The 17,491-nt window shown below is 64.2% G+C and overlaps 1 protein-coding gene across 3 annotated transcripts; it reads right to left on the reverse strand.

Annotated features, from left to right (window-relative positions):
• Nucleotides 1-3,187: 3,187 nt before the first annotated feature.
• Nucleotides 3,188-17,414, reverse strand: ZBTB7B (zinc finger and BTB domain containing 7B). Of its 3 annotated transcripts, none has more exons than XM_068174728.1 (3): nt 17,325-17,414; nt 5,417-6,420; nt 3,188-4,653 (listed from the first exon to the last, which is right to left on the reverse strand). In XM_068174728.1, exons 2-3 carry the CDS (start codon nt 6,409-6,411, stop codon nt 4,233-4,235), a joined length of 1,416 nt encoding a protein of 471 aa, XP_068030829.1. In that variant the 5' UTR covers nt 6,412-6,420; nt 17,325-17,414; the 3' UTR covers nt 3,188-4,232. The 3 variants fall into 3 exon arrangements, with proteins under 3 accessions (XP_068030829.1, XP_068030828.1, XP_068030830.1); XM_068174727.1 differs by lacking the exon at nt 17,325-17,414 and adding an exon at nt 15,927-16,070; XM_068174729.1 differs by lacking the exon at nt 17,325-17,414 and adding an exon at nt 15,805-15,926.
• Between the last annotated feature and the right edge of the window lie 77 nt (nt 17,415-17,491).

Consider the following 17,491-nt stretch of genomic DNA (forward strand, 5'->3'; position numbering starts at 1 on the left):
CCAGTTTGATACCAGTTGATACTCTGGTTCCAGTAAAGCTGGGGAATGGAGCCTCATCTTCAGAAGTAACTGGCTGCAAGGGCCTGCTGAGCAAAGTTCCAGTAGAGATTGTTGGGGCAGCAGGAAAATGAGTTTTGTAGCCACTCCTACCACCCATGGCATGTATAGCTGATGACACTAAAACAACTAATCTGTTTCTATATATGCCATCAATGACCCATTCCCTTGGTGGGATGAGATATATTTTGTAACTTAAATGCACAAAACCTTAAGCCTTTTCTGAGAATACCATGCTGCTTCACATTCCACCTGAGACAAGCTGGAAAGCTCAGATCTGCCTGTTAATGTGTAAACCATGGGAGGACGCTGGAGAAAATATTCTGGATACCATTTCAAATGCAGTGATCCTCATGGGCCACAGGAAAATGAGGTAAAGCAAAGAATGTGCCTCCAGTTAAGAGAAAAAGCTCAGAACCAAAAGTTAAACCATTAAGAGTGAATAAATATCCTATAAATATCCTATAAATAATAAATAAGAATAAATATCCTATAAAGACAGAAGCACAGAAAGGTCTGGAACCACTGACATACACATTCTTACAATTTGGCACACTCAGACAATGCCAATCTGAGTTTTAGATGCCTTCCTCCAGGTTTCAAAGAAGCCTTGTTCTTGAGAGTGCAGATTAGTACAAGTTTAAGGGCAATCAATCAAACGTGCACGTACCCAAGTGTACCAAATCCTTATGGCTTGTTAACCTCAGTGCTGGAAACAAACTTTTATTTTACTGTTTTTGCCTTAAAGGATACTTTCTCTTGTATCCCAATAGATGAGCAAAGACAAATAATCTTTGCCTATGAATGGGAGAATCCTGTGGCTGGAGGAAAGATGCAGTTGGACAGTGTTCCCTCAAGAATTCAGAAATAAGCCCACTTTATTTGGTGGTTTTGGCAAAAGAAGTAGAGCAATGGAAAAAAGGTAACAGTGTTCTTTTACAGTGTGTAGGTGACATCCTGATTGGAGCTGATGAGGAACAAACCTGCTTGAAAGTGACCATAAGCCTGCAGAACTTTTTGGGACTTGCTGGAATTTCCAGAAAAAAAGGAAAAAAAGTAGTGATATTCCAAATTGCAGCTCCTAGGACTGAAAGATAACTAACAGGAGTTTTGTTAGTGGCAGGATTTTGCCCCATACAGGTTCAAAATTTTGGACTAATAGCCAACGCCTTTTATTTGGCAATCAAAGGCCCTGAAGAATTGCTGGAATGGCCCTGACAATGTTGAGTTTTAAGACCATAAAGGATGCTCATGGAAGCACCAGCTTCAGGCCTTCCAGATATGACCAAGCTCTCTTCATGATGTATGCACAGAAGGCAACAAGTAGCCTCTGTGGGGATGACACAGCTTCTTGGAAGTTGGCAAAGGCCAGTGGCATCCTTCTCCAAGCAACTGGAGGGTCAGCATGCTTATTGGCCATAGCAGCCACCACCCTAGTGATGCAGGAGGCCCAGAAATTCACTTTGGGATGATCACTAACTGTGCTAATCCCATATGCCATTGCTGGCTGTTCGGAATCCAAAGGGACATCACTGGATCTCTCTAAGCTGACTAGCAAAATACCAAGCTGTGCTAATGGACTGGGGAGAGAAGTAGTCATGTGTGTGACATCAACTTCAAAGGAACCCATTTTGCTCCCTCCTGAAAAGCAAGGAACTTTTCTGTATGAGTGCACACCGTGGAGCAGTCAAGATGCCAAGATTTAAGGGATGAACCTTTACAGAAACCAGGCAAAATCTGTATGTTGATGGCAGCAGATTGGTGAATACAGGTAAGTTAGCCCTGGTGGGATGGAAGAGATCTGTGGTATCCCAGAGGGTCTGTGACAAGGACCCCCAGGATGGCATTGACCCACCCTGTGCCCACAAGTCTCCTGCCCTCACCAGCTTCTTGGACATCCAGCTGCCTGACCTGTGGGATGGCAGAGCAGCCGGGTTTCACCGCCTGCATCACACCCAACTGCAAAGGTAGGAGCCCCCACAGCTCGGGGAACCCCTCTCCAGGAAATTCCACATCCCCTCTGCCAGCCCCATTTTCCACAGGGCTGTACTGCAGCGAGTGCTACAGAGCCCTGAACAACACCTGCTCCGTCTGCACGGCCCCCCTGAGCTCCCCGGAGTCCGGCGACGAGGAGATGTGAGCAGAGGGGTGCTGGGGGCCCGCCCGAGCCTGGGGGGCTGCAGCTCAGCCCTGCCCTCTGTGCCCCCGCAGGGACTCCAGTGACGAGGAGACACCGGGGCTGTGGCTGGGCGCTGCGCGGGCGCTGCGGGGCCAGGAGCGAGGGCGGCGGCTGCTGCAGCGCATCAAGGCCATGCTCAGGGGCTGGAGGCTCCCCTCCAGAACGGCTGCCCAGCTGTGAGCCCAGCTGGGGGAGGAGGAAAAGAGTGAGGAGAGCGATGTGGGCAGCAGTGGGGTCAACAAGAGCAGATTACTCTGCAGGTGAGGGCTGGCTGTGGGGTGGCAATGTCCCCTGTCCTCCCCAGCACTGGGGATGCTGGATGCCAACACTGTGCTGCTCTCTGCCAGCAAGACTTCAACTACCAGCAGCAGGCCAAGAACAGTGAAAGCGAGGTCCCAGTGACAGCAGGACAGTGCCATGTGGCAGCAAAACCACGGGTCCAGGTGCTGGGATGTGCCTGGAGCCCCACCTGTGCAGCAGAAGCTGAGAGCCACTGGGTGGGGAAGGGCTGGTGAATAAATCACCTGGTCCTCAAAGCAGCTGAGTCCTGGTGCTCTGAGCTGGCGTCCACCATTCCATGATGGTCCTGACCTTGTGATAGCCCAGCTCCTTGCTGCCCTGGCTTCATCCCTGCCGTGACCCCGGCCTCTCAATGTCCCCCAGCCCCATCTCCAGCACCTTGGTGCCACCATCTCCATGCCCGCTGTGCCTCCTGCCCCTACGCACCCCTGTCCCCAGCCTTTATGGTGTCCCCATTCCCATCCCTGTGGTGCCCCCAGCCCCATGCTGACCCCCACCCCTCGATGTCCCTCTGCCCACACACGGTGGCTGCTCCCCATCCCTGCAGTGCCCCAAACTCCCAATGCCCCTGTCCCCATCCCCACAGTGCCCCCAGTCCCGAGCTGCTCCAGGGTGGATGCAGAATGGACAGACAGCTGGACACGGGGGAAGTCCCTGCTTCTCCGTTTATTACCAAGCAGCCTTCGTTTAAAAAACAAAAAAAAAAAAAAAACAAAAAAAGAAAAAAACAAACAAAACAAAACAAAAAAAAATAAAACACAGACATACAGACAGGCAGAGGCGGCCCGGCGGGGCGGGGGCCGCCCGCCCATGGTTTGTTTGGTTCCTGACACCAGAGAGGTTCAAGTAGCCGAAAAGGTTCAAGTTCACCATAAGGCACTTTAAAGCCATGACGGGAGCAGAGCCCCCCCCCGGCCCCATCACCCCTCCCGGCGCCCCATGGCAGATGTGGAGGCCGGGCAGCGCTGGTGGTTGGCAGCGGAGGGGCTGTGGGGGGGGGAATATATTACATCATCTTTTTAAATATAGATAAAACTCTTATTGTAGACAAATAGTGCCGGTCCCCTCCACCCCCGGGGAGGCTGCGCCCTGCGGGGGGCATGTGCAAAGGACAGAGGGGTGACCGTGGGGGCCCGGCCACCCCAGGGAAGGGGAGGGTCCCACAGGGCCGGGGGATTTCAGAAGGGGAAAGGGTCCGGGGGGGGCCGGGGCTGCCCCGCACCCGGGTGGGCTCACCCGAATAGTGCAACCAAGAGAAAGCAGCCGGGAGTGCAGGGGCGAGGGGGGCTCGCCGGGGGGGGGGCTGCTCGGAGTGGGGAGGTGGGGACAAGCTATGCACAGCGTAGGGCAGTGCCCCCCACCACCACTGGAGAGGATGGGGGGGGCTCTCCCCACCTGGGGGGTGGGGGGCCTTGGTCCATGGGTGCCCCTGCCCGGTCCTGGCATCCACGAGGGGTTTGGTGGGGGGACATCCAAGTCCCAGTCCCCCCATCACCTGCCTGGGCATGACCAGGTGGGCCCGGGCACGGTGGGGGTGTGGTAGGGGCCCCCCACCCCCTTGTGCAAATCGGCCGAGGGGAGTTTCCCCCTTTGCATAACCAGGAATGAACCGTGACGGGAAAAACAGGAACAGAAACCCCAGTGGGCACGGCACAGCTCGGGATGGAACAGCACGACACCTGCCGTTGCATCGCCCCTATGCCATCTCCACCGGCACAGTGCCGTCTGGCTGCGGCCCTTCCTCACCCTCCGGCTCCTCTTCCTCCTCCTCGGGCTGCCCTGGAGCCCAGTAGCGGGCAATGGAGAGGCGCAGCCCATCCAAGCGCCCGTTGGAGAGGTCGAGGCCCGGGGGCCCCGCGGGCGGCGGAGGCGGCTCGTCGCGGCGGCGGCGGCGGGTCCGCACCTCCAGGCAGTTCTGGCCCTTGAGGTGCCGCTGGAGGTGGTCGTCCTTGGCGAAGGCCTTGTGGCAGAGGTAGCACTCGTAGGGCCGGGCGCCTGTGTGCAGGTGCATGTGGTTCTTCAGGTCGTAGCTGTGCAGGAAGCGGGCACTGCAGTGCTGGCAGGAGTAGGGCCGCTCACCTGTGTGCTTCCGCATGTGGATCTTCAGTTTGTCGTTCCTGGAGTTGGGACACACAGGGAGATACCGGCATTGAGTAGCCAACATAGCATCCAGCCACACTGGGGAGGGCAACGGTGCTGAAAGCCTGAGAGCAGGGATGCTCTGCGGGGCACAGGGGACCGTTGTACGGCTGCATGGCTGAGATGCAGCTGGCTGCTGGCAGGGGGGATGCTGCTGGCTACCCCGGGCTGCTCTGGCAGTGCTTACATGGTGCAGAAGACTCCCCTGGACCTGCACCACAACCGTGACAGATGAGGTATTATGGGTGCCATCAGGTACCAGGCCTTGGTTGAACTGGCAGCACTCACAGAGTGCAGAACACCTCACTGACCTGACTGCACCAGCAGGTGTGGCAGAGGGACGCGACAAGGGATGCTACTGGGTACCTTAGGTCAGTCCAGCAGCACTCATGAGGTGCAGAAGGCCCTATAACCCCCAGCAGAACTTGCAGGGTGTGCCATGGAGGATGCCACTGGGTACCCTGTGTTGGTCCAGAGCACTCACGGGGTGCAGAAGACCCTCTGAATGTGCACTGCACTGGCAGGACTGGCAGAGGGGTGCTTTGCTGTATGCCATCAGGTACCCCAGTTTGGTCCGGCAGCACTCGGGGGATGCAGAAAACCCCGTGAACCACGCCAGGCCTGTGGCCAGGCCCCGGTAGGACTGGCAGGGGGAGTGCCATAGGGGATGGCAGGGGGAGTGCCATAGGGGATGTCATTTGGCACACGTCAGGCGGGGAGAGTCCGTCCAGCAGCACTCACCGTGTGAATCGGACTCCGCAGACCTGGCAGGCGAAGGGCTTCTCGCCCGTGTGCGTGCGCATGTGGCGAGGCAGCTTGCCGGCGCCATGGATGACCTTGTGGCAGACGGGGCACTCCTGGGGCATCTGTGAGCGGCGCTTGCGCACCAGCTTGTCGGGGCTATCCAGCCCAGGCGCCAGCGACTCGTGGTGCAGCGAGCCCAGATACGCCATCAGGTCAGGGTCGATGGCATCATCGTCAGAAGCTGCCTCCTCCGGGGACAAGGGGGGCTGGTAGGGGAAGGGGAAGGGGTGTGGGGGCAGCTCCTCCTCCTCAGGCAGCTCAAAGCTGTCATAGGGCAGGGACAGCCCCTCAGGTAGAGGGGGCGAGGGCAGCTGGGAGGGCGGCGGGGGGCTGCCGGAGCCTTCAGCCTCAGCGGGTGGCTCCTCGGCGTGGTTGTTGAGCTGGGCACCACGGGCTTGCAGGAACTTGCGGGTCTTCTTGCTGCGGCGGGGAGTGGGGCGGGGGGGTGGCGGGGCAGGCACCTCACCCTCGGGGAGGGTGGAGAAAGCCTCCAGGTAGCGGCGGGCGCGTTCGCAGTCGCCGTCATCGGGACCGGGCGCCTCCAGCCCGCTGCCCTGCAGGATCTCCACGCAGGCAGCGATGACACAGGGGATCTCCAGCAGCCGGGCAGCACGCAGCACCTCGCCCATGTTGGCGCTGCTTATGGTCAGCGTGGCCGTGTAAGCAAACTCCAGCAGTGCACCCAGTGCCTCTGGCCCCACAAAGTCCAGCTCGCAGACCTCCTGCCCCGGCCCCGGCCCTGCGAAGAGCTTCTTGAAATAGCGGCTGGAGGCAGCCAGGACGGCACGGTGGGTGCGGTACTCCAGCCCCTGCGTCTTGATGGTGACGTCGCAGAGCAGCCCCAGCTGCCGCTGCTCGTTCAGGCAGCTCAGCAGCTCGCTGCTGTGCTCAGGGAAGGGGATGCCGATGAGGTCGTCCTCTGGGCTGGCCATCGTCCTCACCTGCAGGAAGGATAGGATGCTGCCTGACTGACAGAGGAACAAGCTGGGAGAGAGCACTTGGAAGAACCACCGCAGCTGGAGCATCGCTGTCGTGAAGCCAGGGCACAAGGAGCCCTCCCTGTACGTGCTGGGTGGCACTGGGGTTTCAGCGGGACACTAAACTGGGGCAGGCTTGGGGCCCACAGCCTGCCCTCAGTTCCCTCCACGCTACGCGAAGGTTGGCGGGCGCAGGCCCCCCACCACAGGCCTCCACGCTTCCTCCACTACCACCAGCACCCAGCCGCCCGCGCCGCCACAGCAAAGGGAGAAATCTCAGCGTGGTGCCTTTGAACAGCACCGAGGTGCAGCACTTCCTGCGCCAGCCCACCCACAATCCCCCCAGCCCACCGCCACGGCCAGGCGCAGCCACTGGCTCCCAGCAACCCCGTCCTGGGAACATGGGGCCTCTCTGGCAGCAGGCACGGGTGGGTGGGCGAAGGCTGGGAAGAGCACCCTGAGGGCCGGGGGCCGCCCCGTGGAGCCCAGCTGGGCTGGGAACAGGGGCCACACTTCCTGCCACGGCAGATTAGGATCAGCACCTGTGCCACCGGTTCCTGCCCCCGCTCCTGGTCGGGACTGGGCCCCCTCCCTCCCCCTGTGCCCCAGCCTGGGGCCACTCCTCGCCCAGCCAAGCCCAGCCTGCGCCAGTCAGGCCTTTCCCACGCTGCAGCTGGCAGAGCTTGGCCTCAGCCCTAAACCCAGCACTGCTCACACTCCCACTGTGGTCCCCACGGTGCACCACCAGGGACCCACGTGTTCCTGTGGAGCCTAGCACGAGTGGGAAGGGGGAGCCCATGACCCTCACAACCTGTAGGCAGGGTGCAGGCAGCAGTGGCAGCTCCAGAGCTGCAACCTGCCCCATGCCCAGCTATGGCTCTTGTGGCCAGCCAGGCTGCTGGGTGACACTGGCACTGCTGGGTGACTGCTGGGTGACAGTGGAATGGGAGTCGAGCGACTGCAGCCCGCGGGAGGCAGAGGTAGGTACCACCTCTGGGTTGCGGCTCTCGATGCTGCCAGAGTTGTGCCACGCCAAGTCAAGCCACGGTGGACAGTGGCATGTGGCACTGGCCATCGCCAAGCCATGCCAAGCAACGCTGAGCCATGCCAGGCCCATCCACCCCAAACCCACCACGCCGTGCCAAACCACACTGTGCCGTCGGCAGGCGGGCGTGGGGGACGTGCCCCCTCTTGCCCATGGAGGGGCGGCGCGGGCGACGGCCCCCGGCACAGGGGCCCATCCCCAAGCCGGCCGCTCCCTGCGCTTGGGCGGCTGCCAGCTGGGGCTGCCTCGGCAGGCAGCTGGGAACGGCCCCGGAGCAACCGGCTGCGGAGCCGCCCCAGCCGCTGCCGAGCAGGCCCGACCGGCATGGCAGGCGGCAGCCGCCCCTGAAACTGGGAGCCAGGCAGTGCCGACCGCCTGGGATGCTGGCGCCAGCACCCATGGCCAAGCCCCCCTCCTTGGCAGGAGCCCATCCCACCACTGGTTGAGGTCCCCTCTGCCTGCTGAGGTGGGGGTGATTGGATTAGGGGTGATTAAACCATCAGGGCCCTGGGAGCCAACAGGCAGTGACAGCCCCCAGTGGGATTAGGCAGGATTAGCTGCAGGGGCAGGATTAAGCAGGGGGGCAAGTACCCCATGCCACAGCTTGGGCAGCTGGAGAGGGATGATAGGGATGGGGCACCTGCCAAGGGTGGGCCAGAGCCCCACAGACCCCCAGGACTGTCACAGGCAATAGTCACAGGATGGAGTGGCACCGTGTCCCCCAGCACTGCCTCCCCCAGTGATGGCACCTCCCTTCTGCCCTGGTCCCCACGGCACCTCCAGCCCCACAAGACACCTGGGCACAGGCCACTGGCAAGACTGATGGCACCCACTGGCACGTGCCTGTGGGGGTGTCTGGGCACGGGGCAGCAGCTGAGACCCCGTCATATCCCAGCAGGTGGCAGGGTGCTCTGAGGGACGGCCACGGACACCAGCCTCACCATGTCACAGCGCGGACAGACACGGCCTCAGTCCTGCCAATGCCACAGAAATCACCAGCAGAGGTCTGGAAAGGGAGTTGGGACCCCTGTGAGCAGCCACGGGACTCGTGCCAGCAGACATAGCTGCAGGGCTGGGGCAGGGTGGGGGCGAGGTGCCGGTGGCAGGAGGGGGATTTTCCATCGCACCAAACCGCCCCTTACGGCTCCTTTGCTGACACCCCCACCCCCCCGCACATCCTCCTCACAGGAGCGAAGTCACATGCTGAGCGGGTGCTGCCGTCGAGGAGATCACCGCAGTGATAAGGAAATGGCAGAGGATGGAGGTGTGAGGGGACTGGAGCCGCCCCCGGACCCCCAGCATTCCCTGGCTGGTGCTGGAGATGATGGCTGGGAGGGAGCAGGCGGTGATGCCCATGTCCTTGCCATGCCAGAGCTTTCCTGGTTACGTCAATGCCGTGGCACATTTCGGCTGAAGCAGCCGAACGGGACTGAGGAAAGGAAAGGAAAGGGGAGTTGCTCCCCACGCTGAGCTGGCTCCCGTGCGGGGCGGGTGGCAGCAGGAACAATGTCTGCCCGGGTCACCCTGACATCCCTCTGCCAGCCCGGGCTGCCTGCAACAACCATGGCCAGGCTCCACCTGCCCGCCAGCTCCCTCCGTCCGAGGGGTCCAGCCACCCAGGCAGAGCCATGGGCAGCGGGGTGGGCCCCTGCAGCACCCATCCCGCACGGGGGACAGGCTGTGTCCCATGCCACCAAGCAGGGATGGCACCCTGGGTGAGGGCACAATGCCAGCCTGCACCGAGCACTGGGCCCGGCTTGGGGACGGTGGGAGGTGGAAAGAGGTGTCTAGGGGGGAACTCCCGATCTGGAAGGAGGGTAGAGGTCCTGGGGAGCACAGTCCCCACCCTGGGCCGCTGCCAAGCGCCCCTGCTTTCGGTCACAAGAGTCACAAATGCTGTCGAGGGACTTCACAGCCCCACTGGGGAGAATGAGTCACCCCGGAAGGGGAGCGCAGTGCAGTGTCACCCTGGCCCCTCACCCCGTGGGGCCCCTCATCCTTTGGGATCAAGGACGTGGACCCAGGAGTCCGGGCAGTGCAAGCCCTGCTACTGCCTGAAGCCAATTGGGAGCAGCAGTGGCCCTGGTGCCGATGGCCACAGTGTGGAGGGTGGTGTGGCTGCAGGGCAGGGGCTGTGCAGCCCCTCTGTCTGCCCAGCAGGGAAGGTGGTGGCCGGGGTCTGGCTCAGCTGGTAACCCTGTAGCAAGCACATGCCGGGGTCCCATTGCTGGAGGAAGTGGGAAGAGCAGCGCTGCTCTTTGAAAGAAGAAAAGAACAAGTAGAGACAAAAGGAAATGGTTTGGAGATGAAAGAGTATAAACAGTCCCCCACCCCAGAGCACTGAGAGCGAGCCCCATGGCACTGCTCAGGCCCTCTGACACTGGCCAGCTCACCCACTGAGGTGTGAGCTGTGCAGCCGTGGGACATTAGCCATCAGCACTGAGAAGGGGGCTGGAGCGCCATGGCCCAGGGCTGCCTCAGCGCCCAGCCAGCACTGCACCTGGGGCCAGCGCCAGCCCGGCACGACAGCTGCCACAGAGGCATCCCTGTTAAGGCGGAGCAGGACTAGTGGTGTTGCCAGAGCCACCCCTGGCATCTCTGGCAAGGACAAGAAGCAAAGTCCTCATGCCGCCCACCCAGCCTGCTGGCACTGTGCTGGCATCCTGGCCCCCTCCTGCTGCCGAAACCTACCCCACTGCCACATCCAGCTGCCTGGCATTGCCACTGCAGGGTGTGGGCCCTGCTCTGCCAAACCAAAGTGACCCAGATCTCACCACTCATCCCATCCCATCCCACCCCATCCCATCAGCAGTAAGGATGGTGTAGGGCTCAGGCAACACCAACGTCCCACAGCCTGCTGGTGCTGAAGCAGCTGGCCCAGATCTCCCGGTGTCCAGTGGTACCACACTGGGTCCCCACCACCCTGGCAACTTCCTCCGCCATGCCAGCAGCGCTGGCAGGGTGGGTGTGTGGCTCACCTGCCCCGTGTCCTGGCGTGGCTCAGCGCTGCGTCGCGGCCCGGCTGGCGGTCCGCGAGTGGCAGGGAGGGGAAGGCAGGGTGCTGTGTGAACTTGGCCCCGCTCCCCGCTGCACTTGAGCTCAGGATCCCACCTCAAAAGGAGTCGACGCCCACACCCCGGGTCACGCACCTCCCAGCCCCGCTTCCCAGAACACACACGGCATTAACTCTTTGCGGCCGGTACTGCGCCGTGGGGTGCCAACCCGGAACCGGGCAGGGGGCATCCCCTGGCCCACTCCCACGGGAGAAAATTCCCAGCACTGTCAGGACAGGCACCCCGTACGGTAAGTATGCCTTCCCTGCCACTAACATCGTCTCTAAACCGTCTGCCCCTGCCCCCCACCCCCGTGGCATCACACAGGCCCTCACCTTCTCCTCTGCCCCAAGGCAGGGCGCTGGGTGCTCGCCACTGGCCATGGCCAGCCCAGCCGGGCTGCGAGGGCGCCTGTGCTCGGCGGGAGCAGGGCAGGGCTTGGTGCAGCATGCTGCAGCCTGCCCGGCCAGCCCTGGAGCCACCCCCTGGTCCTATGGATTCCTGTCCTGCTCTCCCCTCGGAGCAGGTTCCTGAGATCCCAAGCAGAATGTGGGAAGCAGTGACGGCCCAGCTGGACTATGCTGCCTGATCCCCTCCACTCCCTGGGCAGGGGCACTCGTGGGCTCCCCGGCCAGGCTGCAGGTTCACGCAATCCCCCCGTAATTACACCCTCTGTGTCCCCAGCTAAACAGCAATTAGCAGCCCGGAGAGCGCGCCCCACACCCCACCACCAGCACCAGCACCCGCCCAGGCAACCCACGCCAGACCGGTCAGGGGCACCTGCACTGCAGCACCCTGGCATAGCCCGGAGAGGCTGCAGTGCTGGGGCTGTCTGTAGCAGGCCAGGCAGAAAGGGGAAGAGCCCCACACCAGCAGGACAGCAAAGGGCCCTGCCCCAACAACGCTGACGGAAGGAGCTGGGTTGTGCAAGAGCCCCTGGGCAGGCAGTGGAGACGGGCAGAGGAGCATCACCGGTGTGCCCTCCATGGTATCCCACCTCTCCCATCACTGTGGAGCATGCGCTGGGCAGGAGCCAGCCATGGCACCACGAGCTGCCCCGTGCCCGGAGCGCAGGCAGCACACAGCCCGCACAGGGTTGTGGGCAGCACTGCCCAGCGCACTGCCACAATGCTCCAGGCTGCCCCAGTGCAGGGCACAGCCCTGGACAGCATCCGTGAGAGGGAGGGAGGGAGGACAAGAGGGAAGGAGCCGGGCTGCGGCACCTGCTGCCAACCCTTCCCCTGCCCTTTGTTCCCCATAAAGGAGGGGAATGGCGCCAGTCCCCCCTGGCCCAGGTGTGCCAGGTGCTAAGGGCGGGAGATAAGGTGGGCGAGGCGGGCAGGGAGGGGCATGGCACGGCATGGGCACGCAGCCCTGAGTCAGGGTTCCTACTGGTGGCCAGGATGGGGTGAGTCACCGTGGCCCCCCCACCCTGGGGGTGTTGCAACCACCCAGGCGCTGGCCACAAACTGCTGCTCGCCCTGGCTGGGGGGCATCGGGCTGAGGGGGGCAGGTGGGGAGGTGCTGGCCTTTGGGGAAGATGGGTTAACCTCCATCAGTCCGTCCGTCCATCCTCCTCCAAGCTCCACCCTTGCCTTGGTCACTGGCACCCTGAGCAGTGTCACCAATGAGGGGACATGGCCTCATCCCAGCTCCTCTTCCAACGGCAACCCCAACTCCTGCATCACATCCAGACAGAGCAGCACCCTGCCTTGCCAGGGCATGGTGTGCCATGCTCGCCCAGGACAGATGTGGCCAAGGGCATGTGGCCCCTGTGCCATCCCAATGTGCCAAGGAAGCTGAGGCACAGGCAGAAACATGAAGGAGGGAAGGAAGGAAGGAGGGAAGGAAGGAGGGAAGGAGGGAGGGAGGGAGGGAGGGAGGGAGGGAGGGAGGAAGGAAGGAAGGAAGGAAGGAAGGAAGGAAGGAAGGAAGGAAGGAAGGAAGGAAGGAAGGAAGGAAGGAAGGAAGGAAGGAAGGAAGGAAGGAAGGAAGGAAGGAAGGAAGGAAGGAAGGAAGGAAGGAAGGAAGGAAGGAAGGAAGGAAGGAAGGAAGGAAGGAAGGAAGGAAGGAAGGAAGGAAGGAAGGAAGGAAGGAAGGAAGGAAGGAAGGAAGGAAGGAAGGAAGGAAGGAAGGAAGGAAGGAAGGAAGGAAGGAAGGAAGGAAGGAAGGAAGGAAGGAAGGAAGGAAGGAAGGAAGGAAGGAAGGAAGGAAGGAAGGAAGGAAGGAAGGAAGGAAGGAAGGAAGGGCTCTGCCTGCCACCAGCCTGGGACAGGCAGGCTCACCTACAACTGGGCCTGCTTGCTGGCCCCAGGGGGAGCTGGCTCTGGAGTTGCTGGCCCTGTAGCACAGTCACGGGAACCCCTTGGAGGGCAGCCAGACCCCCTGGGTCCCACTGTGCTGCATGGCCCCAAGGGCCCCCCCCAGCTGGTGGCACCTCCTACTCAATATGCAGGGTTCATGTCCTCACAGCACCTCGGGGACTGAGCATCACCAGCGGCACAGGCTGGCCCCCAGTGCTCCATCCTGGCACCAGGGTGGTGCTGGTCCTGGTGGGGTCACCTGGCAAGGACAGTGCCAGCCCCCACAGCCCCCCCTCCACACCCTCCAAAATAGCCCGGCTTCCGCCCCCACGGCAGCTGCCTGCTGCCAGCTCCCCGCTGCCCACGGCTGATCCCGGGGAGGGAAGGGGGGCAGCGATTCTAATCCCCCCCAGCCCCCCCCAGCCCACACAGCATTGACGGTGAGGCCGTGCCCGCCACAGCCACTCCGACCCACACAGCGTCGCTGAGGAGACCCGGCCAGCCCTGCAGCAAGGGGAGGGCAATGCCCCATGGCTCCACAGTGCAGCAGGCACAGGCAGCCTCTGTGGAGCCCCTGTGGGACATGGGCTGTCCCCAGGGCACACCGTGATGTCCGCAGCACACCAGCTGCCTTGTGCCACCCAAGCAGGGGCACAAGGGTCTCCTCCTTGGTGCTGCAGTGGGGCTGACAATCCTCCTGTCCCCCTTTGCTATGGCTCCAAGCCCCGTGCCCTGATGGTTGCCCAGGGGAGGGGAATCAAAGCAAAACTGCTGGGGTGTCACTGCACCCAACAAATGTCAGCCAGCACAGCCACATTCTCCACCCTGCTGGTGCTCGGTGTAGGCAGTGCCTGGCATCCACCTTGCCCGAGACCCAGTGCCTGGCGGCAGGACCCCCTTACCCACTCCCCACTCCAGCTGCTGCCCACGGGGCCGGGGGACATGACAGAGACAGCTGGGCAGAGCAGAGCACGCAGTGCAACCAAGGCTGCCGGGAGAGGCCAGAGCTCGCCTGACCTACTTCTCCTTCCGCATCACCTGCTTTCATTTTCCCTCACCCGGGCTGGTCCCCCTGCCTGCCCAGGGCTCCATCAGGTCATGCCTCTAGCTCTGGGGATACAAGTCACCCAGGCACCATGCTCCCACTGCACCATCCTGCATGGCAACTGACCTCCCCAGCCCTGGGCACGCCGTATGCCCGGGTGCACTGAAGGTCACTGGCCACAGCCCCGGCACCACCACCTCCCCTGCCTGCATGGCTACCCAAGCGCCATCTTCCTGGCACAAAGCGAGTTTGACGGGTCTCAGCCCAGCCCCTCGCCAGGTCCTCTGACCGCCCTGGGGCTTGCTGGGGTGTGGACATGCAGCTCTCGGGGCATGTCAGGGACGCCAGTGCTGCCACGGGGAGCCAGGCGGGCGCCAATCCTCCAGACGGGGCGGCCGCTCCCACCGGCACCCTGCCTGCTCCCGCCGTGGAGTTACCATGGGAAGGCAGTGGTGGTGGCGCAGGGGGAGCGCAGGCTCCCGGGGGCTCCCGCCAGCAGCCCACACGCTGCCAGGAGAGATTTCTCCCTGGTTTCATCATCCGCTGCCTGCCCTGAAGGAGAAGTTCCTGCTTCACGCACGGGGCAGCAGCCAGCCCTCGAGGGCTGGGGTGCAGCAGGGGCTCCGCTGGTCCCGCAGCCCCGCCGTGCCCCTCCCGCCCCCGTGCGCTCAGGCCTGTCGCACTCGTGCCACGTGTGCACTGAGGGTGCACGGCAGCAGCTGGCACAGCCGTGCTGCCACAGCCTCGGGCTCAGCACCGCAGCGCTGGGGGCAGCCTGCGCCCAGGCAGGGGGTGTCGGAGGGTCCCCCGGACCCGACACGGATATGCCCCCTCACACACACACACACACACACCTGTCACCTCCCTGTGCTCACCTCGGCACCCGTCCCCGGCAGAGACACTCCTAGCCCTGCTGCTCCACACTCTCTGCTGCGCCAGAAGAGTTTCCCCTTCTCCAGGCACCCGCTTTAAGTTCCTGAGCTCAGTCCCTTCCTCCGCACCCAGCACCGGCATCATCACCGAAGCCTTGAGTCGCTGCAGCTGCCGCGTACCTCCGGCACTGCCGGGGACCCCAGGCTGCTCCCCGCTCCTACCAGCCCGGCTGTGGCGGGGGAAACCGAGGTACGGTGCGACTCACCCCACGACAAAACTGGCACTGTGTCCCCTCGCCAAGTGAACGCAGCCACGGATCGAGGGCGGCTGTGGCCCAAGACGTGGATCTGCTCCGGCGGGAGGGTAAATACCGCACCCCGCCCCGGGCAAACAGCGGCCGGGGGCAGCCAGCCAGGGGGACGAGGACAGGTACGGCAGGGCTGGGCGCACGGGGCAGAGTCCACCGGTGCTTGGCAGGTGCTACCATGACACCGATCCCGGGGGACCACTGCACAGCCGAGCAGAGGCACCCACTGCTGCTGCCAGTGTGCCAGGGCCGGGGCTCACCAGCGTGGCACAGCGTGCTGGGACACTGGGATACCCTCCAACTCTACCAATACCGGTGCAGAACGGGCTCCCTGAGTTGCCTTCCTCCTGCAACGGTGCCGTCCCTACCCGGTGCACCAGGCATGGCGCCAAGCTGCTCACCAGGTTAGGAAGGGGGGTGGCAGCACCCAGTCACCCGTGGGAGACCTGCGGGGGACCTTGGCTGCATGGAGCAGCATCGCAACAGGACCACAGCGGAGCCTTGGCAGCCGCCCCGACACGCAGCGGGGACCTGCCGATGTCACAGATTTCCCGCAGCCCCGTGCGCAGGGACCGGGAACAGCCCACGAGTGACACCCCCCGCCCCACGGGCGACGTGTCCACCGGCTCCGGCGGCGGGCGGGGACAGAGGGGCCGTGCAGCGATCCACGCGCCAACCGTGCCCACCCGCTGCCCGCAGCATCCCAAATCAACGCGACTCACCGCAACCGGGCGGCAAAAGCGGTCGCCGCACCGGTCCCCGTCCCGATCCCGCTGCCGGTGGGTCGGTACCTCTGCGCAACCCCCACCGGTGGCTCTGTCCGCTCCCACCCACTGCCGCTCACCTGCGCACCCCGCCCGAGCCACAGACCGGTCCCGGAGCCACGGCCCCGCCTCCGCCTTCACCTGCCGTCGCCGCGCCCCGCCCGCCCCCCGGCCACTGCCGCCGCCGCCGCCGCCGCCGCCGCCGCCGGGGCTCCAGGAAGCGCCCGCCCCCGCCTCCTCATTGGGCAGCGCGCCGGCGGTCACGCGTCCCATTGGTGGGATGCCCCGCCCATCAGCCCCGCCCCACCCCCCCCCCCGGGAGGGCGGGGGTCCTGCGGGCCCCCGGGACCGGGGTGCGCGGGTGGGGGGCGGCTGAGTCAGAGGCGGGTAACGGGATCGGGCGGGGGTCGGCCCCCGGCCCGGGCAGGAGAGCACGAGACGGCCCCGCTGAGGCCCCCACCGGCGCCGAGTGCGGTGCCAGGCGCCGAGCGCGCCCCGCCCGCTGCGGCCGCCGAGTGCCGGGGCCGGCACGGCACTGCCCGCTCCGCCCCGCGGACACGGGGGGCGGGGTACCGGGCATGGGGGGTTAAGAACCGAGAAGTGTGCACCGAGGGAGAGTTTCGAGTGCCGGGCACGGGAAACTGTGCGTAGGGGTGAGGTACGGCGGGGTGGAGAGCCGGGCTCGGGGAACCGGGCACCGGGGGTACTAGAGTGCCGGGCACGGGGAGATGGAGAGGAGGACACGGAGAACGTGGCACCGCGGGGTGCCGGGCAGGCGGGGGCGCGGCGCAGGGAGCAGCCCCGTGTTCTCGGCGGCGCTGGAGCGGGGCGCGGCGGCCCCCAGCGGGGTGGCTCCTTCGCAGGTGCCTGGGCGCGGGCCCCGCGCAACCTGTTTGGCCGCTGCCGGCTCAGGGAGGCAGCGGCGGCCCCCAGGGCTCACCTCGGCTCACCCCGGCCCCCCCGCGCCTGGCTCCGAGCGCGGCCACTGCCCGGCGCTAGCGGAAAGTGTGAGGAGCCACCGCCGCTCCGGGGCTGCCAAGGCAAACACGGCCCCGCGCAGACGTTATGTCAGTGGGCGGGGGGGATGGGGGGGAGCCGCGCCGGGACACCGCTTCGGGGCCGAGAACGGGACCCCTACCCCTTCGCCAGGCCCCGGTACCGGGCACCTGCCGCCGCGCCTCGCTCAGCCACCCGCTTCGCTCCGGCCAGTTCCGTCCCTCTGACCGTGCACCTGCATCCCCGTCGAGGACAGCGGCCCGCCAGGCTCGGGGCTTCCGCGGGGCGGAGGGGGGAACCCGCAGAACTGCCTCACCCTCCGCGCGGCTGCCACCGTCTCCCGGATCCATCGCTCCCCGCCCGTCCCCTCGGGCCACGGTTCGCCATAGCCGCTGCGCTCTGCCGCTGCCTGCGGCTGTGCTCCCGGTGTGTCTCTCTCCCCGCTTCCCCCGAGGCGACGCCGACGGTGCGGTCGCACTCACCTCTCTCGGCGGGGCCAAGAGCGGGGCCGGGCGGGGGCCGCGGGCTCAGCCGGGCCGGCGGCGTGGCAGGAAGGACCGGGTGGTCATCGCGGCCCGCGGCAGCTGCCTGCAGAGGGCACTGCCGGTTCCCGGAGCCGAGCCCCGTGGGCGGCACCGATACGCGTAGG

The sequence above is a fragment of the Anomalospiza imberbis genome, chromosome 29, assembly GCF_031753505.1.
Source record: "Anomalospiza imberbis isolate Cuckoo-Finch-1a 21T00152 chromosome 29, ASM3175350v1, whole genome shotgun sequence".
Taxonomy (NCBI): Eukaryota; Metazoa; Chordata; class Aves; order Passeriformes; family Viduidae; genus Anomalospiza; species Anomalospiza imberbis.

Bases quoted from the DNA above. Each gene is read 5' to 3' on its own strand.
- ZBTB7B (XM_068174728.1), bottom strand. From the start codon at position 6,411: ATGGCCAGCCCAGAGGACGACCTCATCGGCATCCCCTTCCCTGAGCAC. The intron at 4,654-5,416 runs GTGAGTGCTGCT...TCCCAACTCCAG, and splicing joins TGCGGAGTCCGATTCACACG to GAACGACAAACTGAAGATCC.